Source organism: Grammomys surdaster, unplaced genomic scaffold, assembly GCF_004785775.1.
Source record: "Grammomys surdaster isolate TR1022 unplaced genomic scaffold, NIH_TR_1.0 67, whole genome shotgun sequence".
NCBI classification, from domain to species: domain Eukaryota; kingdom Metazoa; phylum Chordata; class Mammalia; order Rodentia; family Muridae; genus Grammomys; species Grammomys surdaster.
In genome coordinates this window covers 9,672,300-9,699,218 of record NW_021604569.1, presented here as the reverse complement: position 1 = coordinate 9,699,218, position 26,919 = coordinate 9,672,300, and the positions used below count along the sequence as shown (strand labels likewise).

Sequence of the window (26,919 nt, the reverse complement as noted above, 5' to 3'; positions counted from 1 at the left end):
GGGGCTTGTTCCTGCTCCAGTACCTGGCTTAGCATCGATGCTTAATTAACTCCTGTCAACCTAGTTGTTCTGACAACACTCAGTGTTGGAGGTTTGTGATAAACCCTGACTTCTGCCAGCTGGCAGGGTGTCAGAGTCTTAATCATAGAGTGAGAAACCAACACACAGCTTAATGGTCATGAGCTATAGGTAGGCAGGCAGCCACAGGCAGGACAGTGACACCAGTTATCAGAGAGGTTTCCCTTCTGAGAAACCATCCTTCTTACCCTGGGGTCTCAATGCTGGCTGAAAAAGGAAAGGAAGGCTGTACTCAGAGGACCTAAGTTATCCCCTAGAAGCATGACAGCTCCATCAAATACAAGACAGGACTCAAAGACAGGCAGGTGCCAGTAAAAATACGGTACTCATTTTTGATGGCTGTGCTATGTTTTAAGGCAAATGTCACACATACACAAAACATCAAGAGATGAACATGTTAGAAAAATAGCCAAGAGACATTTCAGACAGTTGTGGTGGTTTCTTCCCCGTTACGAAACTCCATCAACTTCTCTGAGAGCCAGAACTCAGGGAGGTGTGGGACCACCTCCTCTTTTGGCCTCCAAGGAGATCCCAAGCATGTCACACGGAAGCACCTTCCTCCGACCACAGCAGCGCTTGTTACTGTGGGTCCAGGTTGAGACTTGAGTGTCCAGCCAGTGGGTTTCACTGTCCAGTTCCAATCCCTACTTAATAAGATTCTTCAGAAATGGATGCCAAAGACATAATTTGTAGTTTAGTTCCCCTTTATACAAACTCAGACTTGCTTGGAGCTAAAAGCACGCACGCACACACACACACACACACACTACCTAAAGTATATGTAAATACAGAGGATAAGATACACTGAAACTTAAAAAAAATACCAGCTGCTCACTCGTAATCAAACAATGTGATTGATTCCCCTTTAAAAAAACGGTGTTGGCAACAAGGTTTGCCACTCCCTGCTTAGGTCCTGGTTACTCCTGGCCCCACAGGGGAGTGAAATGGCTCCGCTGGTTTAAAGACCTGGGCCTTCACCCTGGCTGCGTGGGCTCTGCTCTTCGCCCATCCCTTCACTCAGGCACAGGCCCCATTTTAAAATGGCCTCTGTCCCAAGTATGTGGGGGTCCGGCAATAACACAATAGAGAAAGCAAGATGAAGAGCGAAGCCAGTGACTTAGGGACTTATCTCCTGTTACGGTGGGGTTGGCAGAAACTGTGGGTTGAGAGTAACAGAGTTGGGTACCCAGAAATGGGGTAGAAGTTGAGTAGCTCATTAAGAAGAGGCTGTGTTGAATGTTTTCACAACTCTTCAGAACTCGAGTTCTGAAGTATGAGGATAACAATTCAGGGGAGCTGCTCATGCCAACAGGCGGCCTTCATGGAGAAAGCTGTCTCTCAGGTAAACTGGGCACTTACAGGTACTGGAACTTGACTTCCAAGATGCAAAAAAATAATTTCCACAGATTTATCCGTGGCCTTATCAGATCTCAATGAAGTAGGTAAGAGGCAGGTTACATCAGACCCAGGACGAACCATAGGTCACACACAAGCAAGTAGTTTACTGTGGAAGCCAGACAGGGGTCTGGGAACAGCCTTGATTAGTGCGTGGGTGATTTGTAGCTTGGCAACATTTTAGGAAGGACCTAGTCAAACTGTAATAGACTGACCAACCAATATGAGGCGGCAACGCTGTGACCACATCACCCCTCCCGGAGGAGGAGGTCCTACGGTCGATCTGCGGCTAAATCCAAATGGAAATGGAGGGGAAGTGTTGGCAGAAGGCCAGGCCTCACTCACTCACTCGCTCGCTCTACAGAAGCAGAGAAGTGCCTCAGTCTAGAATGGGAAGAATCCTGTCTCATCCTGTTTAGGGTGCTCCCCGGTCTGCCCCGACCTCAGAGTTTATGGTTTACTCAAGCTGTGCTAACCACCACATGGAGTATCTCTACGTTGTTTTACCTCTGGTCCCTCAGAAGCCACCCTCACAAGTGGAGCATTGGCCTTTAACCCAAACGCCAGCTCAGTAGATTCCAGCTCAGTCTAAGACACTGGGAAGTTCTTCAGTGTCTGCTGCTGCAGAGACAATGTAATAGACAACTGCAAACCCTCTGGCTTGCCCAGAAAGCACTGGATGCAGAGCTCCTGGGGGACAGTGAAGAATCCATCTGCATTCCCCCTACATTTATCCCCAGGCCTGTGTGAGCCTGGAAGCCCTCAGGCCTGGCTGCTCGAAGGGGTTCCCCCAATAGAGTCAAGGTGTGTCCACAGCTCCACGGAGACATGGATGGAGACAAACGTCAGGGGTTCTAGTCCTCAGTTAGCAGTCTTGGCCTGGGAGCCCCATGCCTGTGCTGAGAGGTCACTCTCAAACTGGTGATTGGGCCAAAGCATTCCTTGGGAGACGAAAAGTCTGCGAGGGCCATGCCCACATCAGTGGGGCAGGCTACCAGGGTTGCTGGTACTAGCAGGCTGGCCCAAGACCCAACACCATCACAGCACCGACTCCTTGGATTCAAGTTCTGGAGCAATGGTCGCTGGGCCTGCCGGGTTCTGGTGTGTCACCAGAGGCGACGTCTCCTCCTCAGACTTGGAATTGGGAATGGCTTCTACCTTCACTTCTTGCAGCTCCTGCTCACCTTTCTTCACTGCCCTCTGATTCAGGTGGTTGAGGATCCCGGCTCCCAGGGCATCCCCTTCCACATTCACCACAGTGGTGGTCCGGTCCCTGGTGGAAACAGGAAGGAAAAAGGACTGAAGCTATACCCAGAGTCACCACTGGGGGCGCTGTCACAAGCACAGGTAGCCACAGGGGAGGTTGACTTGTAGGGAGCGACCAAAGTTCTGAGTAAATGGGTCAATGCCTCACACCCAAGGGGGACGGGAAAAGCCAGGCAAAGCCTTCCCTCCCTTACTCTGTGTAAGGATGTTGACAGTGTGACACATTTATGGCCTGAAGTTGGCTGTCTTACAGAGACTGTTCCTTCAGAGGTGAGGCAAATGTGCCTCCATATTCAGCTGTATACTATAAAGGCTGTGTCCCTGACTCAGCTATATGCAATAACCCTGCTTCCCTGAACTTCCTGGGTGCTGTGACTTCTGTGTCTGACCCCAGCCCCCTGGGCCTGGATGCCTGTCCTTTCTTCAGCGTGTGTCCTGTTCCTCATTTCCTCAGCACCCTAATCAGGAGCCCTGCTGGCTGTGACACTGGAGGGCATTCCTCCAACAGATCTGCGCTAAATTCACCTCTGAGCACCATTTACTCTTAGAAAGTAACAGAGGCTCATCGTAGAAAATGTCGGGAAAAGAGCAGTAGAAGGTAGCAAACAAGTCACCTGAGCATGACACTTCTGGGAGTGGATATGTAATCTAGTTCCTGCCAGCCATCTTTCCATAGACTTTTGTTATGTGCAATGGCCCCGCTATAGAGAGCACTGTGTGCATTTGGGAGAAGCAAGTAGACATGGCTTTGGGTTCAGCTGTTCTTCCCCTCAGTGTTCCAGCACACTGCTTCAGTCCTGGGTACCAACAGCATGTGCATTCCATGGCTGTGGGCAAGCAGGTCTTAGAAAACAGCCCTGCTCTTCCCACAGCCTACTTAGCACAGGTTAGCTCAACATCACTCTTGTTACTGGAACTCAGAGAAAGGCCTGTAGTCATTTTGAAGACAGGGAAAATGGTATGATCTTCCCCAAGGGCACTGGAGGGCTGGAGCCCTCTGCCAGCTTGTGTGCCCACAGGCCTCTACTGGGCAACCAGCAGGGGTGCTATTTCCCTCATAGGCTGAGCACCTCTGAGATACATTCTCTGGGCAAAGGAGACAGTTGGAAGGAGAAAGAGACAGATGATCCCTGACTGACTCTGGTCCTGCTTAGCACAGGGATGGAGCTCCCTCTGATGAAGTGTCTGAAGCTTAGGAGACTCTATCAGACTTTTTACCCCATTTCTGTGAAGAGCCCTCAGGCTTCCGCCCAGCGTTGCAGACCAGTGCTAGACACTCAAAGCCAGTGTCTCTCTGCCTGGCTGTGACCAGCCCAGCAGGATTATCCTCCTCACTAATGTTTGCTGAATGCTGTCCCACATGCCCCATGTTCTCTGCACTGTACAGAATAGTGACTCAGTTAGTCCTCACCATGACTGGTAAGGCTTCTACTATGACAGCAGGATACACAGATACACAGACGAGCCGGGCTAAAGGCTCCTTTTCTTACCCTTGAGCTCTGCTTTCCCCACATCACTTCCTGAGTCAACTTTCTTATAGAACAGTATTATTTATATCTGCATGAGGTGTCAGAAGGCTCAGGTGATCAACCTCCAGACATGCTTGTGTGTGAAGGGAACTGCAGGGATAGCAGCCTGGTCACCTCCTTGCCTAACTTCTCCTGAGTCCCAGAACAGGATGTGTGTGCATGCTCTCCTTGCATAGCAACCATTCCTCAGATATTTACACGCCAGGACCAACCAGTGCTTCAAGTACTGACACTCTACTCTGCCCCTTGCACATACTGTACACTACAAGCAAGTCCTGGATGCTCAGCTCTCATACCATTTGTGAATGTTCATGGGCTCTTGTCTGTATATTGTTGACTTCTCACAGATAGAAATCTGGCTTTGCTGGCTTAACTACAGATGCCTTCCAAAGCAGAGACGGTTGTAGTGTCTCTACATGCACCAGGTCTAGTGAAGCGTCAGGTTCTCAGGGGCCTCGACAGACTTTCTTTTTTCTAGGGTGTTTGGAATCAGCTACTTACACAATCCAGTCCACAGCCAGGATCAGAGAGAGGTCATGTGTGGGCAATCCAATGGCCTCCAGGATGATGGCAATGGTGAGGACCCCTCCAGCAGGCACACCTGCTGCTCCGACACTGGATGCTGTGGCAGTCACTCTAGGGTACAGCAAAGCAAAGGCAGCCTTGAACACGGAGCATGGAGGTGGCCCAGGGAATTACAGACCATTGTAGCCACGACATAAATAACCACTTACTCTAGGAGCTTGACGGGTGAGGCATCCTCCAAGTGCACTCAGACCTCACACTCTCCAGCTCTGTGCTCACCAACCAACTGCTGACCCCAGATACCAAAAACTAACTACTGCACAGCTAGACATCATTTTTTTTCTTATTGCCTTTATGAAGAAGTATAGCAACAACTCCCCAAGCACTTACATTATACTAATCTAGATAAATCTAGAAATGACTCTCCCCTAGCACTTACATCATATTAATCTAGATAAATCTAGAAATGACTTAAAGTATTGAGGAAAATATGCCCACATTATATACAAGGCAGTACTGATGGCCTGGACCTGAGATGTCCCCTGTAACAGGCTGTTTTTAACACTTGGTTCCGAGCTGGGAGCTGTACTTTGAAGGCTGCAGAGTCTTTGGGAGGTGAGGCTTGGCTGTAGCTCAGTAGGGATGGGCTTTGGGGATTATACCTGCGCCCTGTCCTGACCTGCCTCCTCAGCTTCCTGTGTATCACCATGTCCTTCTTGATGGACCAAAATTCCTCTGAACTATGAGCCTCAATAAACCTTTCATCTTTTAAGCTGTTTCTGCCAAATATTTTGTCATAGCAATGCAAAAGCCAACTACTCCATGTACTTATTATCTGTTGGAGTAAGATGGTCCTGGACCCGAAGCCCCTGTGACAGATAACTTCGATTGTTGGTGTGACTGAATTGGGAAAGCCCTAGAGTCTTACTGAGGCATGTTTTTGGGTGTGTTTGTGGGGACATTTCCAAAGAGGGTTAACTGGGATGGGAAGACTCACCCTAAATGTAAGGAGCACCATACTATAGCTAGAGTTCTAGACTGTATAGGAATGGAAAAAGGACAAAGCCAGCTGAATGCCAGCACTCATCTTTCTGTGCCTTGATCAGCCCAGTCGTAGGCAAACAGCATCCACTCCCACGCCTTTCCCACAACATCAGACTGTATCCCCTCAGAATGTAAGACAACACACAGCTTTCCTGCCTTAAATTGCTTTCTGTGGGGTGTTCTGTCCCGGCAGCAAGAAAACTAAGACAGCCTCAGGATACTGAGGGATGACTGTGATGAATTCTCACCATCCTGCCTTTACAGACAAGACGCCCAGCGATTCTGGGATTGGTTTTTTCAAAGGAAATCGTGAACACACATATCAAAGTTTTAAGCCAGGCTTAACAATGTAAAAAGAGTAACAAGGCTCACAGAATGGTGAAAATCTGTCCTGCGTTCAGGTCCACATTGTTGAGCTGGGCGATGAACACTGCGGCCACACATTGGAAGATGGCTGCTCCATCCATGTTGACTGTGGCCCCAATGGGGAGGATGAACCTGCTGATCCTCTTGTCTACACCATTGTTTTCCTCAATACACTTCATCATAGATGGAAGAGTTGCTGAGCTAGAGACGGGGAAAACAACCAAGCATGGAAACGGTCCCCAGCCAGGTGAACACCACTCAGCTCAGACCCCGGAACACACCCGTGCGGCGGCCCAGCCAGATCTCTTTCAAAGTTTCCAGTGTAACTGTCAAATCCCACAGGACTCAAACATGACTTCCAGAATGCACTTGTTACATTATTCACGAGGACTCCCCTAAGGGCCACATCTTGCCTCAGTACACAATGTTCCCAAGAGAAGCACTGGGCTTGCCTGGCTCCATACCCATTCGGTTGGTTCTGCAGCCCACTCACCTGGAACAGGTCGCAAAAGCTGTTGCAAACGGGGTGAGGAGGCCCAGGAGGAACCTGAACGGGTTTTTCCTGGTGAAAGCAAAATAGACAAGAGGCAGGACAATCCCTCCATGGATAACGTGACCCAGTATAGATGCAAAGATGTACTTCCCGAGGCTGGTCACCAGCATGATGATGTCCTTCATTTCCACAATCTTGCTTCCAATCAGGAACATGATGCCTATAGGTACATACCTAGGAATAAGCACAGATATTCATTAGAGAGGTGGCGAGGCTGGGAGATACTGAGCCTCCCAGGGACTTTCAACTGGGTCATCTTTGTCTCTCCATAGAGTAACTCTTGACACACAAAAAAAGATGGGGTGGAGTCTTAGTTAGGGTTTTACTGATGTGAGCAGACACCATGACCAAGGCAAGTCTTATAAAGGACAACATCTTATTGGGGCTGGCTTACAGGTGCAGTCTAGTATCATCAAGGCAGGGACATGGCAGCATCCAAGCAGGCACGGTGCAGGCAAAGCTGAGAGTTCTACATCTTCATCTGAAGGCTGCTAGTGGAAGACTGACTTCCAGGCAGCTAGGGTGAGGGTCTTAAGTCCACGCCCACAGTGACACACCTACTCCAGCAAGGCCACACCTCCTAATAGTGCCACTCCCTGAACCAAGCATATGCAAACCATCACAGGTAGGGTGACTTTTTTTTTTTAAATAAACAGTTTGTGTGACTGAGAAAAATGAAGATGATCATTCTCCAGGTGAGTGCTCCCACACACTTAGAGTCCTCCCTCTGGTATACATACACCTTTCTTTTAGCTTTCCTTCTCTCCTTCCTCTCCTTCTTCCCCCTATCCTTCCTGCTACCTGAAGTCTCATTACACAATCCAGGTTAGCCTGGAGCTTGTGATCCTCCTGCCTCAGCTTCCTGAGCGCTGAGCTGAGCCGAACCACCTGGCTCTGTTCTTAACTGACGAACTGCTACCAGCTACATGGCAAAAGACAAAGAATTAAAACGAAAGGCTATGCGCTTGCGACTGCGAGCTTGACTTTTAGCTTTGCTCAGACTTGTCCTGAGAACTCAGAAACACAAGAATCCCACAGAACTGCCGTGATACGAAATGAACACGGCCCAGGGCTTCCGTGAAGTTTTACATTCTCTGTGGCTTGGAAGACATGATCCCGTGGGAAAAAGTCATTAACAATGATATTCTGGGAACACTGCCAGAAGAGGAAGATTTTTTTTTCCCTTTTAAAGGGAGAAAAGGAATAAATTATAGAAACTACAAAGAACAAGTCAGTTGCCGTAAATTTAATATCAATCTGGTAACGATTCTACAATTGCCGTTTTAACTTAGAAATTTTAATTTACAGTTAATAATACCTCCTTGTTCAGATTTCAAGGGGAGCAGAAGTGTGAGGAGCATGAAGTCTCACACGTCCGCCCCCAAGCACCCGGTGGAGGGGCCAGTGTGATTGACTTCTTGAGTTTTCCTTCTAGAGACATTCTCAGCAGTATTAGGAACTTTAACTCTCATCGTCCTACACCCGCTCTTGAGGACCAGAGCACCAACTCTTCAGGCACCATCCTCAAGCCAAGTCCCTCCAGACAAGCACCCCTAGTACCTAGAGACTCCTGGGTGCCTAGAGATACAGGAATGCATTTAAATCTGTACTGTTTCACATTTCACATCATGCTTACGAGATCTTTTTTCTATCAGTATTTAGAAATTTGCCTTTTAAAATAATGATGATGGAACACACATAACATTTAGCATCGAAACATTCATTATATGCAGAGTTGATCGCCGTTAAGCACATTAGAGTTGTTGGGCAGCCATTCCCACCACCCAGCCCAGAAGTATCTCCACCACTCCAGAGTAAAGCTCTGCTCTCATATACAGCAGCTCCCACGCCCTCCGCCCCAGCCAGCCTCGGGTAACTACTGCTGTAGCCACACAAAAGCAGAACATACACCCTTGGCTTTCTGTGGCTTGTTTCAGCAGGCTCATATCTTTCTGTTGTAGTTATATGTAGTTATACCATGCTGTGGTATATGTCAGAATATCATTTTTATAAGGCTGAAGAACACTCCATTTCCTACATACCACATTTTGTTTCTCCACCCGCCCTCTACTGATAGACATTTGGGCTGGTTCTACAGTCCTTGGGAAGAGAGAACATTATTGAGATTGGCCTACAGTGTAGTGTATTTTCTTGGTTGATAATTGATATGGGAGGGCCCAGTTGACTCTGGCCAGCACCACCCTAAGGCAGGTGGTCCCGGGTGCTATAAGAAAGCAGGCTGAGCAAGCCATGAGGACAAACCAGTAAGCAACATCCCTCCATGGCCTCTGCATCAGCTCCTGGCTCCTGGGCCTGCACTGCTTGAGTTCCTGCCCTGACTTCCTGCCATGACGGGGTGGGATGTGAAACTGTAGTCTAAAATAACCTCTTCCTCCTCATGCTGTTTAAGGTCATGGTGTTTTATCACAGCAATAGAAATCCTAACCAAGACAGGTAAAATGCCAGGAAAAGCTTTTAAGATATGAGGGCTGGAACTAGTCTGATTTCTCGGATGTTGCTCTGAAAGAGATGGTCAAATTGTTATTTTTTAGCCAGGATTCAAGCTAGTGGTTTCTACTGAGCAACCGTCCTTTCATTAGTATGACACAAAGAAACACTTATAAATTAAAAGCTTTCATAGAAGACCATTTCAAGTTTTACCTAAGGAGGGGGGAGATAAGTTTTTTTCTCCTTGTTGTAAAAGGTCACACCAACCATCTCCTAGAAGCTTAAAGTTTATCATTTTAAGATAAAAGAGGTGTTGCCCAGGGCTGGAGTTTCAACAGCTCGCGCATGTGAAAGGAGGAGTAAAGGTGTAGAGAGCCCGAAAGCATGCTCTCCCGTTACTCGTTAGCTAATTCTAGTAGTTGGTGAAGCATCTGGCTCACAATCGACGTGTGAGAAGAGATTGGCAGACTCAAGTGGCCTTTCTAATGTTTGAGTAATGATGGAGATGGACCCAAATTAGATAGTGATCTCTTCAATAAAGCAATAGAAGATTCTTCATATCACTTCTGGAAGCGCAGTTCAGTTTTTGGGAAGGAGGAGAACAAGTGAAATACAGAAAATTAATAAGAAGAAAACCTCATTTTGGAATTCTCTTTCTCCTTGACGCTTATCTTTTCTACTTATAATTTTGCTTTGAATGTATAAATAGTAAAGGCCAAAGAAATAGAATATATATTTAGGAGCTTTATACCAAGAAATTTGCCTTGAAAGCTGCTATTCTGTGGCAGGAAAACTATATGACGTTTCTGTTGGATTCCTTTTTCAAAAAACAAAACAAGACTTCTTACATCTTTAGATTTTGAAGGTTAAAACCGAAAAAAGTATATATACACACACACTGCTTTAAGCAGTTGTGTAAGATAATGAGATTTGTGTTTTAAAAGCTTTGTTGTAGATATTTTGCCGCTGGAATTGATTGCGCAGAAGCTCTCTTGCAGTGCTTTACTATTACATTTTTGACCTGTCACCTTGATGACATTTCTTGCCCACACCTAGACCACTTGTCTTTCTAGCCATGACCTTGTTATGAACAGTGTTTGTACTCACTGGGCAGATGTCCATGTTTTGCCTATTTAAGCAACATTATAGTGCCATTACTCAAGGAAGTTGAATGAGGTGGACATAGACATAGCTTTCCCCCTTTCCCCCCTTTTTTAAATGTAACAAATAACTTTTTATGTCCCCCTTTCCCCTTCTCCTTCCCCTTCCCCCTTTGGAAAAGTGTCAGGAACTACGTATTCAGGATGAGCAATTGAGAGGAGTAAGAGGGTGGGCCACACAGAGCTGGGCTTCTTTGTGCTTCATCACAAGGTGTGCTGCTGGCCAGGCTATTTTGGCACCCTTTTTACAAGAAAACCTCGTGGAAGATACAGGTGGCAACTTTGGATACAGGACCACAGAGGTGACACTCTGAGGATCCTGGCCATGAGGTTGGATGCCTCATCTTGCTGAAAAGACACTGGACCTAAATGGTGTAGCCTGACTTTGTTCCTGCTTGGCTAAATTTCTCAACGCCACAGTCAGCTAAGTCATCTACAGCCACCTTTGACAAACACGGAGAGCACCTATCCCGTGGAGAAGGTAGATTTGGAATAAGCCATCGTCGACATAATTCCTCTGATGGCTTTAGACCTCTGCGGACTACAGGAAATTCTTGGCACCAACCCTCCCTGTTCCGCCATGATTCTGTTGACTCTGGTGTCTCTAAGGGAGCATATGCTGGAACCACAGGGAATACATCTGGTTGGCACGGCTTTTCCAGAGGTCATGATGGTATGAGCCAACGTAGTGGAGGTAGTACAGGAAACCACTGACACTGGAATGGCAGCTTCCACTCCCGGAAAGGCTGTGCCTTTCAAGAAAAAACACCAACTGAGATTAGGGAGGAAAAAAAAAGAAGATAAAGTAGAAAAGTTACAGTTCGAAGAGGAAGAATTCCCTTCTTTGAATCCAGAAGCTGGAAAACAGAATCAGCCATGCAGACCTATTGGGACCCCTTCTGGAGTGTGGGAAAATCCACCTAGTGCCAAGCAACCCTCAAAGATGCTAGTCATCAAAAAAGTTTCGAAAGAGGATCCTGCTGCTGCCTTTTCTGCTGCCTTCACCTCCTCAGGATCCCACCATGCAAACGGCAACAAAGTGTCAACTATGGTCCCAAGTGTCTATAAGAACTTGGTTCCTAAGCCTGCACCACCTCCTTCTAAGCCCAATGCATGGAAAGCTAACAGAATGGAACACAAATCTGGACCACTTTGCTCTAGCTGGGAGTCTGCTTTTACCAGTTCAGTTTCTGTTACTAAACCGGTGGCACTAGCTGCTGGTGCAGTTCTCAACTCTCCCAGAGAGAGTCCCTCCAGTACTCCCATTGAGAGAGAGAGTAGTCTGACTGAGAGCTCCAAATGGGAGCTGTCAGGGCACAGTCTCTCCGATTGAGATCGGCTCCTCTCGTCTGACCAAACTGACCTGACGAACCACGGATAGGAAGCGCGAGTTCCTGAAGACTCTGAAGGATGAAGGAAATGGAGACTGCTCAGAAAGAAGAGACTGTGACAAGCTGGAGGGGCTGAGATTGGAGGGCAGCCACACACCCGAACCAAAGGAAAATGGAGAACAAGGTTGTCTTCAGAACGGTCTTTCTCTACACATGGTAGAGGAAGGGGAGGTTCTGCCACACTCTCTGGAAGCAAAGCACAGGTTATTAAAAGCAATGGGATGGCAGGAATATCCTGAAAATGATGAGAGTTGCCTTTCACTCACAGAGAAGAACTCAAGGAGTTTCACATGAGAACAGAGCAGCTACGAAGAAATGGGTTTGGAAAGAATGGCTTCTTACAAAGCCGTAGTTCCAGCCTGCTCTCCCCATGGGGAAGCACTTGCATTGCAGAGTGTGAGGACTCAGACACGGAAACAAGCAGCAGCGAGACGTCAGACGCCGCCGCCTGGAAGTAGAACTGTAAATGCTCACAGTTGACCTGCCCCGCTGAGGTCAGCCTTGCGTTTAGAGAATATAAAGTGTTCTTTTCCTTTTCTTATGTTGTTGAATACTTCATGCACAAGGGAAATAATCATATCCCAAAGAGAGAGCAATTGTCTTGCTTAGCTTTTGTTGTTCTTCCCTGTTATCTGCTTAATAGGCATTTGTGTGGTGGGATTTTTTTAAGCACACACACAGTACCTGTGGGGCTGTGCACAAATGGGAGCTGTCAGGGCACAGACGCAGGAGGGAGATGCTGCTCTGCTCAACAGCTTCTACTGCCAGCCCTCGGGCACTCCCCCCTGTGCTCACACAATCATTGTCAATGACAAAGTGACTATTGAAGTTATAACTGGATTAACTTAATGCTAATAATTTGGATATTTTATTTTATTTTTGGCTGCTGGGGTAACTTAGCCCTTAACCAAGCATATGTGGTTGTTTTTGTTTTTTGTTTTTTGTTTCTTTTTTTGGGTACAGTTGTAAAATATTTGGCTATAGGAAATGTTATTCTTGCAGCCTTGATATTCAGGGTGGATTGTAAAATATGAATTTTTGTGAGATTTCAAAGATTAAGATTATTTTGATAACATTATTTACAGATTTAAAAGATGTGGTTACCACAAGTCTGTTGAGGGGGAAAAAAAAAAAAAGAAAAAAAAAAGCTAAAAGAAGCTTATTTTATGCGGCAGACAGTAAACTAGACATGACAAGTACATGAACTGACATGGGAAGCCATACATGGATCATGGTGATGCGAGTCCAGGGTTCAGTGTGAACACCAGACAGTAACTATGTGCTCCCGGTACTCTAAGAGACCCAGACACGAAGAGCATCATCATCATTAGAGTATGTGAGAGCGCGTGCGCATGCGTGCGTGCGTGCGTGCGTGCGTGCGTGCGTGCGTGCGTGCGTGCGTGCTTGGGCATCTGTTTTCTCCTTCCACTGTGGGCTCCAGAGAGCAAACTCAGATTGTTAGGCTTACTGTCCACTGAGCCATCACCCTGGTCCAACCATTGCTTTTGGTACCATGTCAGGCTATGCTTGATCAACGGCACACCGGGCACGGGGCCAGGTGTCCCACAGGGTAACCTAGAGTACTGATTTTTTTCCTAGACACCAGGGGCCAGTTAGAAGAAGAAATGGCAGAGTGACACTCACCACATGATCCACGACACCAGCACCATCGTTGCCTCATTGAAGGAATTGAAGAATCGGATGAGCTCTTCTCCCTCGGGGCCTAGCTTCTTTAGAGCCACTCCTAACACCAGGGCAAAAAGGACCAGTCCTAAAATGTTCATCCCTTCAACATCTGTGACGACGGGAATCTGTAGATCAGAAGAGACAGAAGGAATCAAGTTCAACAACAGAGGAGCGGGCCATTAACATGGATCTGCACAGTGTCTGAAACACTGCAGAATAACCAAAGGCGCGAGTTCTCTTTAACCTTCAGTGAGGTACAAACAAGGGAGCAGAAAACAGCAGGAGACTGAGTCGGAGTGACACAGTTATTAGCCAGGAGTGGCTGCTCACACCTGTGATCATAGCACTCGGAGGTTCGGAGGGAGGAGCACTGGGGTTTTGAGGCTACCCTGGACTATAAAGTAAGACATTGTCTTAAAAGAACAAAACAAAACAGACCCAGAAAAGCTAGCTGTTAGAATATTCCTCCAAGGACCCAAGGACCGTAACTGCCGTCTCCCATGTCAGCGCATCGGTTGTCATCTGGACCTTATTCTGACCTCCCAGCTGACAAGTCTCACGAGATTTTCAGGAGTCATGTGGGCTGTCCCCAAGGGTCTTCAGTAAATCATCCACTGAAGATGTGTAGACATAGCTGGGCGACTAGGGAAGGCAGAGGCAGGCCGATTGCTGTGACTTTAAGGCCAGCCTGGCCTACAGGGCATTCCGGGAAAGCCAGGACTGCACAGTGAAACTCTGATGTGAAAAACTAAAAACCCTAACCAAAAAAAGAGAGAAAATAAAGAAAAAAACAGATGTGGAGACATAACAGAGCCTTGGTGTCCCCAGCAAAGCTGAATTCCACGGCTGCAGGTCGTTTAAAGTAAACAAGCGTCTCATCCTGCCAAAACATCACTGCCAGGCATGATCTGACGTAGTGGAACTCAGTCAAGTGAGGCCAAGGCAGCAGGATTCTAATTCAAGGCCACTGAGACTCCATGTCCCAAACAAACAAACAAACAAACAAACAGGGGCTGGGGAGATGCCCGGTGGTTTAAACGAGCATTTACTGAGGACTGAATTCAGGTCTCAGTATCTACAAGAAACAGCTCACAACCACATGTAACTCCAGCTCTGGGGGATCTAATACCGTCTTCTGGTCTCCTCAGATGGCTGTTTTCAGGCATAGAACCCTCACACATACACATACATAATAACTTTAAAAATTCTAAATAAATAAGAATAATTTAGAATAAATAATTAGAATAGATAAATAAAATAATTCTAAATAAATAAAATAATTCTAAAGGCAGGGTGGGATAGGGGGTTTGTGGAGGGGAAACCGGAAAGGGGGATAACATTTGAAATGTAAATAAATAAAATAACCAATATTTTTTTTTTAAAAAAAAGCCTATGATTAATTCTATCTAAAAAAAAAAAAAAGATTTATTAAGTTAGGTAGTTCCCAGGTCTCTCATCCCTTCTAGGTCTGTCACAAAAGCCAGGCCATGGCCCAGTATCTGATAAACATTCCCTTACAGCTACTGCAAATATACTCTCAATAGAGTTCACTAATTTCCAGGTTAAGTGGACACATGTGAGTGAAAGGTTTGCGTTCCATGTAGCTCTCCGATGACCAAGCAAACATGTAAAGACTGATGGGTAGTGGTGTCATGTGCTTCTGATTCGTCATTAAGAAACATCTCAGATCTAATAGTAATGCCGAGGTAAAGGAAGACAGTCATCGTCACGTCTGCTTTGTTTACACTAATGAACTAACTTACCAGGAACATTTCTAGGAGCGGTGACAGGTAAGGAAGCCCAGCTATGGAGCCTGAGTGAGTTTAGGTGAGTAACTCAATCTCTCTGTTCTACACCTTCAGAACGAGGATAAAAACAGTAGTGCTACGTAACTGTTAGGAAGTTTGCGTGCGTTATATGTGTAAAGTACTTAGATTATTTTTAGAAAATCAAATAATTTGGGTTTTTTTTGTTGTTGTTGTTGTTTTGGAGAAACAGGGTCTCTTGTAGCCCAGGCTGGTCTTGAACTTCTGAAGCTTAAGATGACCTTCACTGATTCAGCAGCTTCTACATCCTGGGTGTCAGAATTATAGCCATGCACTATGCTTGGTTTTATTGGGTCTGGAGATGAACCCAGAGCTTCTGCATGTAAGGCAGTTCTACCAACGGAGTTAGATCCCCAGAAGTACTGCTGTTTGTCTTGTGTTTTGGAGGAAAGATTTATCTCACTTTACAGCTGCAGATATTTTAAGTTCACCTTGGTAGGGAGCACAGAGCAGACCAGACACTAAGACGAGGGCAGGGCTCTGTCTAGTGCGAGCATCACCCAAGTGTGGCACCCAGTGGCTGCCAAATGTCACTGTTTACTGCATTAATGATACAACAAAAGGCTAGGTTTGTACCTGTGGCACGTGATCACAGGAGATCAGAGCAGGCATGGAGGAGAGCCATAGGTGAGGGCTGGAGCCTCTCATGTTTCCTTAGGCTGGGTTCTCCTGGTTAATTCTGCCAGTAGCATTCCATCATTGGGGAACAAGGATAACTCTACTTGTGTCTTTAAGAAAAGAACACTGGAATTGGCAAGGCCACACAACTCCTCTGTTGAAGAGCTAACATTCTTGAATTTACCCAGGAGAGCAGGGGACATCAGCTGGGGGACACCTGTGGGTCACTAGCACTTCCATTGGGGAAATCAGAGCAGTCAAAAATGCTAAGTTAGACAAAACTTGAAGACATTACAGAAATAGGAAGGTTCTGGGATGCCTGGATTGCTCGAGGCTTCAGACAGTCCCAGATGGTCCTCAGCACACCATTTCAAGATGTTTGCAGTGGAGATCAGTCTGTCCTAAGGTTCAAATGGTACGACTCTGTTTAATTGTTTTGATATAGGATTTTACTGTTTCATTAACTGTCCTGGAACTTACTCTGTAGACCAGGCTGGCCTTAAACTCACAGAGATCCACCTTCCTGTGCCTCCCAAGTGCTGGAATTACAGGCATGTGCCATTACACCTGGTTTGATTCTGGTTTATATATAACAAACAATTCTCCAAAGTTTGGGGTAAAGCCAAAGAAAATACCATTTTGTTAACTTTACCAAGTGTCATTTACCATTTTAGAAAAGTGTGTTGACAGGACAAAGTACTAAGATTCAGGTCACTGGTACAACACAGCACCCTGAAGATGCAGCTGTAGCATTCTGGGTTATTTTACAGACAGATAGGAAAGCATTCACTTAGCATCCTCCCCTCAAATGTGCAAAAAATGTACTAACAATATTAGGCTGAATTCTGTCTTACCCCTTTTGTTATTCGGAACTTTCATTATTCTGAAACATGCACTTCAACTCTGTAGCCCTAGTTTCAAGATTCCCGCTGCTGAGATTGTAGGGTTCTACAGCAGACACGCCTTTATTACATTTATGGCAACGGGGTTCCCGACGTTGCCCTGGGTGGCCTGCATCACTGGGTTCGGGCGATCCTCTTGCCTCAGCTCAAGTAGCTGGAACTACAGGCACACACCACCATGCTCAGCCCACTCTGGCTTTATTTTATTACTCAATTTTATTTTTGAGGGAGAATCTCCTTGTATAGCCTAGGCTATCCTAGAACTCACAATGAATCTCCTGCCTCAGCCTCAAAAGGGCTGGGATTACAACTATGCTCTATCAATACCAAGCCTCAATGTTTTTAAGTCCAAATTTATTAACTCCAAGTATATGCAAATATACAAAACCTTTGTTACATCTTCTATAATTGTCTATTTATATGGTGAAATATGTTTAGGGTTATTACGTTATCTTTTATTTCTCCCGTATATCAAGTTAGTGTTTTAAAGTTCCATGTGTAGGTTATGCTGAGACACATTTTCATTGCATTTTAGCTAGAAGAGGTGTTATGAACTAGCAGCTTACAGACCTCTGGAGATTCCTGTGCTTTGGTGTTTGGCTGTGCTTTAAGGAGCAAACCTATCCTGGAGGTTTTAAGTATTCCATTCAGACCCCTATCTCCAATCTCAGTAAGTAACAGACACACTGTGGCTGTCCTTCAGTAAGGAAGCTGGTTTACTTTCCCCACATTTCCATAAGCCTTCTTCTGAAGAGCCTTACCTTCTCTTTGGTCACGTTCCCCAAGCTGGTGTTATAGGTCACCACTGTGTAATTGGTTGCAGACTAATAAAGAGGAAGAAAACCCATCATTAGTGAACAGAGACACTAAGGGCACAGCGAGGTCCCATTCTACTACTGCCACTATTCATAGTGAGTGTGCTGGGCAAGCTGCACTTGGCTGGCCTGATCCTGACCTCTGAATCCTGCATAAGCTACGTTAACACTCAGGCAGCGAGCCCTTCATAAGCTTTTGGGTTATTTAGGGACCGAGGGGACAGAGAATTTCCATCTGTTCCTTGGGCAATAGGGTAAAGAAGACATAAGCTATTTCCTGCTGACAGTTTGATCCTTCACCAGCTCGTGTTTCATATTGTTTAAGAAGTTTGGCACAAATTCCAGAAAGACAAAGTTCATCAAACTTTATTTTTATTTATATATTACGCTCCAGTGTGTTCCAGAATGACCTAAGTGTGGCTGCTCTTTGGCATCCGTTTCTAATCTGGCTTGAGCTGCCCACCTCCAGAGAAAGGAGCACCAGGTAAGGCAGTGTCCTCAGGCCACGTCTCCCAGGCCTTGGTCCTACTGTTAGTTAAGTAGACACACACCTTCGCATGGTGTGCACTGCATCTCTCTCCCTGCTAAGGAGGTCAGGTGGCTACAGAACTGTCAGACAGCCACAGAGAGCTACAGACCTGAGCGTCTGCTTGAGCCCATGTTCCAAGAGCTTTGGTTTCTCTCTGCTTTACCAAAGTTTCAGAGAGGCGGATGTATTCAGCTGTCCAGTGATGGGGTGGCAGGGAGACGAACCCCGTTCATCCCTTCTGTGACGAGCTCCCAAAGCTCTATGTGTTTCCCTCCACTTCACGTTATATACACAAGTCACCCATCCCTCCCCGCTTTCGGCAAAAATGTACGTACTACCTTGATAGTCAGAATAAAAGTATGATTTCTGAAAATTCTATAATGTTTCAGACAGTCTCCAAATAATAGTTTGAAGGCATTTTCTAAATGATGTAAAGGGATATTGGAACCCCCTTTCTATATTTTAGAGGGGTTTTTTGTTGTTGTTTCAAGTATCCTTCTATAAAAACTGACCCTAATGTTGCTGAGTTTTGTTTATAACAAGATCCCTCTGGATTGCTCTGGTATATCTCCGAATAGCTCCTTTGGCATCCTCCTCCAAGTTCTTCACGGAGGACCCCCCGCACAGCCTCTTATTCTCACTGTTACTGAAACTCCTCTCCAGGTGTGAAAGGGAAGCCTCTCCTTCCCTCCGTGGCCCCACCACTTGACCCTAGCATATACTGACCATTTTCTGCCCTCCCTCCCGCTTCGAGGCCTGATCATGATTTCAGGGTCATTTCTCCTAACAGGCCCCATTCATGAAGGGTTTGGGGAGGGACTACCCTAGGATCCCTCCTTCCTATACTTTATAAAACTCTAGCGCATTCATTTAGACAGTCCCCTCACCAAAGTTTCATATAATTGATAAAATATCAGACCTTACCGTAGTGAACGCGGCCACCACAAGATTGGAAGGGAAGAGGTTTCTGTGGAAAAAGAAAGCAAGTGTTCTGTCAGGGTTGTAGGTTTTTGTTGTTGTTGTTTTGTGTATGCATGTGTTTTAAGTACTGTGGTTCTATGACCTGGGGCTCTGCATATACTAGGCAAGTGTCCTAGCATTGAGATCTACCCCAGCTCACTCTTTAAACATTTAAACAGCCTTGAAATTCACTGAGTAGCAGAGATGGTGTTGAACTGTGGATCCTTCAACGTATCACCAGCTCGGTTTTGATTGTTTTTAAGATATACTTTTATCATTTAATTGTGTATGTGTGTGCGCACATACATGTGTATAGACACACCAGTGGAGGTCAAACAAGGGCCAGAATCCCGTAGAGCTTTGGTTATGGTTGAGTCATCTGATATGGGTACTGGGAACTGAAGGACAGTCCTCTGCACGAGCGGTAAGCACTCCAAGTGCTGAGCCATTTCTCCAGCCTCAGCGATTGTTATTTAGTTAATGCTGAAGCAAGGTCTTACTTACTATGCAGTCCCAGCTGACTTTAAACCCTCCATCCTCATCCCACAGCTCCCCAAGTGCTGGAATTATAGGCATACATCACCAAACCTGTTCAACCAATGGACCTGGCTGGTTTTTACAGTAATTGAGATCCATTTAGAGAGTTGGGAGATCTTGGAAGGGAGGGTACCAGGGTCGAGAAACTCATCCTGGCAAGTTCAACAAAATCCTATACAACTGTTTCAAAGCCCGTAGAATCCCCAGTGTTCCGCATGACAATAGCCTCATTTATACTTGCCTGCCTGAGCCTGGACTAACTCCAACCAAGAGATTTTGTTTTTTTTCTTTTCATACCTTGAACACACCTTCCAGGAATACAGCTACCATGTAAATTATGGGATAATAGTTTGTTTTGTTTTGAAAGTTTCCAAGAATTACTCATCTTGATAAGAAACTGAAGGACCAATGGTGAATTATAAGCTCAGAGTCCTTCCTTTTGCACTCATAGCTAGCTCCTTAGCAGTGGCTTCCTCCTCTCCCTGTGCACCACCATGTCCAGTCAGCAGTAGTTCTAAACCAGAAATAAGGATCCAACCTCTTTTAGGGAATTTACATAGTTTTTAAAGACTTATTTACTTATTTGGGTGTGTGTGTGTGTGTGTGTGTGTACATGTATGCATGTGTACATGCCCCCTCATATGCTTGTTCAAATGGACACTGTGGCTATGCATGAAGTCAGAGGTTGATGGAAATCAGGTGACCTCCTCAATCATCCACCACCTTATTTTTGTATAATAAAAGTTTCTCACTGCCTCAGGAGCAAGCAAATCCCAGCAATCCTATCTCTCCTCCCCCTCAGAGCTGGGGTTAAAGGCTTATGGAGGATGCCTAGCTTGTGCTATGGGTGCTGAGAACCAAACTTCGGTCCTCAGGATGTGCAGCCATCACTTTAACCACTAGCCATTGATAGAGCTCTGTCTGCATTTATATATTAAAGCATATTTTTAGAAGGCTGGAGAGATGGCGTGGCAGTTAAGAGCACTGGCTGCTCTTCCAGAGGACCACACTTAATTCTCAGCAGCATACCTTCTGTAACTCACACATGTGGTGCATAGATACACATAAGCAAAGTATCAATACACATAAAATAAACACATTTATTGTAATATTTTCCTTTTATCATTTATATTAATAAAGTCATTGTGATGTCTTAAATACATGGATAGGAATGGATTTTATGTTTGGATAAAAGCATTTGTTATTTATTTTTTTAAAGGCGATAGGGGTTGGGAAAATGACTGTTAACAATGTGCTTCTGGCTCAAGCATGAGGACCTAAAATAAATCCCACGGACCTACATAAAAGCCAGAAGCAGGAATGTGAGTCTGAGATCCCAGTGCTGGGAATCCCAAGACTGAAGGAGCCGGGAGTACAGTGCTTGGGAGGCAGAGGCAGGAGGATCTCTGTGAGCTGGAGACCAGCCCAGTCTACATATCGAGTTCCAGCACAGCCAGGGCTACACAGAGGGACCCCGTCTCAAAACAAACAAATAAAAAAACAAACAAATGGAGCATGATTGAAGAGGAAGATGCCGAGTTTTGATCTCTGAGGTTCATGTACTACACATACAAGCACCCCCCCCCCACACACGCACACACACACACACACACACACACACACACCAAACAAACAAATGAGTTTTCAGAAAACTGAGTCCAAAATCTATTCATGCAAACAATTTTTATTTATTGATGTCTTCTTATTCTCCTTCTCCTTCTCCTTCTTTTTTATATAGACTAGGCTAACCTTGAATTCACAGAGATCCACCTGCTTCTTCCTCCCAAGTGCTGGGAATATCCTCTTTAGAGCAAGGCTCTGTGTGGAACACTGGCCTTGATTTATAAAATATCATATTCCAGCTATATAGTTCCAGCAGGAACAACAAATCTGGAAGAATGCTAGGCGCAGGGTCGTCCTTTACATGGCTCCCTGTGCTGGACTTTCCACCAATTCCTGCTCCTGTAGGCAAGTTGAGCTGCTGAATTAATGATGAACTAGGCAGGATCTAGGAGCTGGGAGACGAGCCTCTGGCCATACCTTTCTGAGATTATCTGAATTTGGCTGAGATGGGAGGACACTGCCTAAAAGTGGGTAGAACCACTCCCTGGGGTGATTAGAAAGAGAAAGTGAGTGTTACACACTCCCTTGCCACTCTATTTTCTGATGTGGCTGCAATGTGCCCAGCTGCTTCAAGCTCCTCTCACCTTGATGGACTATACCTTGAACTGTGAGCCAAAATAAATCTTTTCTCCTGTAAGTTGCTTTTTTGTTAGAGTATTTTATCACAGCAACAGGAAAAGAAGGTAAGACAGGCTGTTCCAGCAAAGAAACCTACAAACACACACACACACACAAAATATATAGTGCTGGGGTTCTGAGACAGGCAGGTGTGATGACCCAGTGGTGGGCAATCTAAGAGAGCCTCTTGGTGTTCGTTTATTACACAATCCCCTTTCCTTGAGATGACAGAGTCTATGACTTGCTCGAAATTGGTATAATGCATCGAAAGAGATGAATGGGTCATTCCTTCCGTGTTTTGGTCACCTAAAATTGTAGCTTCCTGTCTAGTTAGCACACTCTCCTGTTGGTCTTTCTGGACTTACACTTGTATAAAGGAAGCAGCTATTCCGGAAAGCCCCACTTGATGAGGAACTGAGCGTGGCCTCCAGTCAACCTAGTCAACAACAGAGTAGGAACCATGGCTCCAAGTGAAGACCTCAGCAAGCTAAATTCTGCCAATAGCCACGTTGGCAAAATACGCCTCCCCTCGACAAGCTTTCAGATAAGAGCCAACCAATGCCTTGACTGCTGTCCTCTAAGAGAAAGAAGCTGAACGACAAGATTCCCGCCCCACAGATCTCCAGGATTATACCTGTGTGGGGATTTAAGCTGCTCTATTGCAGCCAGTTGTTACAAGGTAGCTAATACACAAGCCAACAGTATAAATGAGGTAAAAAATCAAACCAGAAACGTGTTTAGGACTCTCATTGTGCTCCCAGAGGACAACCAGCATTCACAGCCTCCCCACACTCACTGGTCTATGAAACCTGAATTGGTTTTGGCATCCTTAAGAACAACCAGCAAGTGTGCACCTGCACGAGAGCAGAAAACGGGGATCCTGAGCTGAGTTAAGTGTTGGAAGTCGTGAGAAGTTCTTATCATGGGTATATTTTCTTTAAACAAGCAGATGTGGACTGCGGATGAAGCTCGGTTTATAGCATGTGTGAACTGGATTTGGTCCCTGGCGCCATTTAAACAGGGCACACACCTATAGCCGAGCCCCTGTCGGGTGAAGGCAGAGGATAGGAAGTTCAAAGTTATCCTTGGCTATAGAGTGCATTTAGGACTGGCCTGGGTTTCATAAAATCCCATTTTATTTGTAGTTTTTCAAAGATAAACTAGCAACTTATATTGAGTAGCCTTTGGTCTATCTGTGAAAAGCAATATATTTACCTTCCTTCCGTTACAAAAACAACTTCCTATTCCATCCCCATGTGACTAGGTCTGGCAGGTCCTTCTGTTTGCTAGTCTCCTCAGGAGCAGAAAGAGAGCCTGTGCCAACCTTCCTGGTCTTTCCCTCCTACTTGCCAATTCTCGGTTCCCAGACCCAGTTGGCCAGAGGGTTCTCCTTCTGTGAGGACAGGGAAGTTATGAAAACTGCCAAGTTAGAAAACCTCCACCTTCTGTCTGACTAGTTTTATGTCAACTTGACACAAGCTAGACCAGCAGTTCTCAACACGTGGGTCGAGATCCCTTTGGGGATCAAATAACACTTTCACGGGTGAGGGTTGCCTAAGACCTTTGGAAAACACTGATATTTACATTACAATTCCTAACGGTAGCAAAACTACAGTTATAAAGTAGCATAACTGTATGGTTGGGGTCACCACAACATGAAAAGAAGGGTCGCGGCATTAGGAGGGTTGTAAAGCACCGAGCTAGAGTCATCTGGAAGGAACCTCAATGTACACAGCGGTAGAGCATTTTCATAATTAGGGCTTGGTGGGGGAGGGCCTAGCCCATTGTAGATGGTGCCAACCCTGGGCTGGGGGGCCTGGAAACTCCTCCATGGCCTCTACAATAGTTTCTGCCCCTAGGTTCCTACGCGGTTGAGTCCCTGTCCTGAATTCCTTCAACGATGAACAGTGGTTTCAAGCATAAGCCAAACAAACCCCTTCCTCCCCAGGGTGCTTTGGCCATGGTGCTTCATCACAGCAATAGTAACCCTAACTAGGAAAACCTTCCCCACAGGAAATAACTTGCCCTTCAAATGCTTCATATTCTACAGGGTTAGCTGCTTCCTGGGTGGGTTTGAGGAGTCTTCAATTCACAGCTTAGAAATAGACCCTCTTACAAAGGAGTACAGCCCTCGGTTGAAATCCTTTTCTGTCCTGCCTAATCTCTTAATCAAGAGCCCTAACCCTGTACCATCTTATCCAGAATAGACCCCCAACAGAGTTCATTTTAAGACCATCAGAGAGCTTCAACAAAACAAAGGGGTGTAGACAATACTACAGGCAAAAAAAAAACAACTCCTGACCAAGAAAAAAAAAAAAAGGTAAAGTTCAAAAGAATATAGTGTACTTTGGCAGTCCAAGATAAAGTTAAAATGCATTCACCATGATTCAGCACTTCTACACCCAGATGTCTGCCCAAGAGAAACAAAAATATGTATCTGTAAGAGGATCTGTATGCATGACAGCACTATTCATAAAGGCCCCTAGTGCCATGCCCATTGCAGATGAATAAGTCCACTGTGATAGATCAATACGGTGGAGCACCAATTGGCAATAAAAGGGACCAACAGCATCTCAGAGCATCTCAGTAGCACTGTCCTGAACAAAAGAACCCAAAGTAAATACATGCTGAATAAACACAGTGAGATGACACTTCAGCAAATCAAACCAATGGCTTAAAAAAAGGAAAGAAAGAAAAAGAGAGAAAGAAAGAAAGAAAAGAAAAAAGATAGAAAGGAAGGAAGGAAGGAAGGAAGGAAAGAAGGAAGAAAAGAAGGAAGGAAGGAAGGGCCAGCTGCAAGGCCCAGGTGAAAGATGGGAAACACTGAGAACAGACATGGTGAGGACAACTTCACCCAGTGTGCTGATTTTGGTTATAGTTATGAAAGTTCCTGTCTCAAAGTTCATTAAACTGTATGCTCACCACGGGAGCCTTTCATTGTATATAAACCATACCTTAAAAGTGTTTAAATAGTCAAAAAATAGATAGAGAAAAAAGAAAGAAAGCCCTGTACTCCTAGTACTTGGGAGATAGTGTAGGCGGATCAGGAATTCAAAATCATCCTGGGCTACACTGGAGACCACCTTAAACACAGTCAGAAAGGTATGGTGATAACTGCAAAGATGGTTCCAAGTACATACACCCAACAGGATGACCAAACTTAGCTTACAACACAGTTCTCAAGCCCTAGGGATGTGTGCTAGCTTCCTCATAGCTGCGTTTCAATGTTAAGGGAGAAGTTATTTACAGATTCCAAGTTTCTAAGGTTCAGTGTAGTGTGGCAGGAGCTACTCGTGTCAAGCAGACAGGGAGCATGGAAGAGGTCCAGGATCAGGCGAGATACAACTTCTTAGAACACTGTCTGCAGTGTCCACATTCCCAGCACCCCTAACAGCCCATTTTGAGTCCATCAGTGAATTAAACCGTTCCTTACCTCAGAAACCCCATGACCCGGAAACTCATCTATGGAGACTCCCTTTCAGCCACAGTTAGGAGCACGCCTTAGTAATTTCTTAAGTTTTTCTTAACCCGATTAAGTTGACAATCAAGATTAACCATCATAGGACTCACCTAAAACTCCTTTCATTCAGTGCCCTGGGGCTGGAGGGCCTCCCCCTGGCTGGCTCCTAGGGCCAGGGCTGCAGGGGAAGGGCACAATTCTCAACTCTATGATTTCCAACACAGATGCTGCTCTTAGCCCGAGCACTCCTGCACTCCAGCCACAGATGCCTGCCAGGCAGGAAGTTTCGTTCCTTTAGAGCTTTGTCTCTAAGCACTTTCCCTTAGTCGGCTTTCAACACAGAGGACACGGAGCTGGAAAAGATTCTGGAGGTGATTTTTCACCTTCCCGAGGCCCAGAGCCATGAAGTCCATCTGCTTCCCTTTGTGCTTTACCTGGACAAGCCCTGTCTGTCCAAGAGAAGTATTTGTATGTGTTTTGCCCAGTGGCAACTGTGACTACTGAGCACCTCCAGAGGCAGGCAAGAATAGCTTTGCAACCTGGGCTATGTACACGTCCATCTTCTACAGATGCACTTGACAACCTAGACCCTTCACCTGCATGTCCTATGTACACACACTCCTCTGAACAATGCATCCAGCAATCTGTTAAGCCCTTCTCCACTTGCGTCAAGCTACAGCACATTCCACTACAAACAATGGATTAGGTTTCTCTTCCCCTCGATGAATATCAAACATAACCAGAGTCTATTCAAACGCATTCTCAATATATCCCATAGGAGAGTAAGAGGCCCAATCTCTCTTGTGTACATGAATGTTAAGACAAGCTGCGTCCTCTGCATGAACTTTTAGTGTAAAACTGCTTACCGTCTTATATTGTGCTTAACTGGGAATACATATGATTACAATTAGATACATTATAGAAAAGAATATGCACAGTGAGCAAAGGTTTACATAGCATTAATCATAATAGCCCCCAGCACCACCATCAGTGTCAACTAAAAGACTGTCAGTTAAAACAGAACCACCCACACTATGCACAAATACTTTAAACTCTTCCTCCTTTTATTTAGTTTTACATGCATAAGTTTTTGTATATATATATATGTGTGTGTGTGTGTGTGTGTGTGTGTGTGTGTGTGTGTGCGCGCGCGCGCAACATATGTGTGCCTAGTGCCTAAAGAGGCCAGAAGAAGGTGTTGGATCTCCCGAACCCGGAGTTACTGATGGCTGGAGCCAACCATCTAGATGCTGGGAACTAAACCTGGATACTCTTCCAGAGTTCAATATGTGCTCTGAACTGCTGAGCTACTGTTTCAGTACCCCCTTCTTTCTCTTGAACCCCACCAAAGCTTACTCAGACAGTAGCTGAGGGCCTTGCTGTATAGGGACTATATATATTTAACCTCACTCATGTGGCCCCTGTCATTCTTGGCAGCACAGTTTCCTTCTGCTACAATCACTCAGCTTTTGAATAAAGTATCCTTGCTATTTTGCAGATCAGTATAAGCCCTTATTTTAGATCCTCAAATAAGAGGCCAATAGTCTGGAAAACCTAGACTAAACACTGATAACCAGCTAACAGTACAAC

At 45.5% G+C, this 26,919-nt stretch overlaps 1 protein-coding gene and 1 pseudogene across 1 annotated transcript in view; one reads left to right on the top strand and one right to left on the bottom strand.

Moving 5' to 3' along the window:
- Positions 1 to 384: 384 nt before the first annotated feature.
- The window catches only part of Slc1a4 (solute carrier family 1 member 4), a 30,995-nt gene continuing 4,460 nt past the window's right edge, over positions 385 to 26,919 (bottom strand). Inside the window, exons 2-8 of the mRNA XM_028778191.1 lie at positions 19,056 to 19,098; positions 17,549 to 17,611; positions 13,400 to 13,566; positions 6,697 to 6,930; positions 6,210 to 6,404; positions 4,770 to 4,904; positions 385 to 2,746 (exon numbers count right to left, since the gene is read on the bottom strand). Of these exons, the coding sequence (XP_028634024.1) occupies positions 2,512 to 2,746; positions 4,770 to 4,904; positions 6,210 to 6,404; positions 6,697 to 6,930; positions 13,400 to 13,566; positions 17,549 to 17,611; positions 19,056 to 19,098 (1,072 nt within the window). The 3' untranslated portion in view covers positions 385 to 2,511. The remainder of the gene's footprint in view (positions 2,747 to 4,769; positions 4,905 to 6,209; positions 6,405 to 6,696; positions 6,931 to 13,399; positions 13,567 to 17,548; positions 17,612 to 19,055; positions 19,099 to 26,919) is intronic.
- Positions 10,734 to 12,213, top strand: LOC114630113 (annotated as a pseudogene).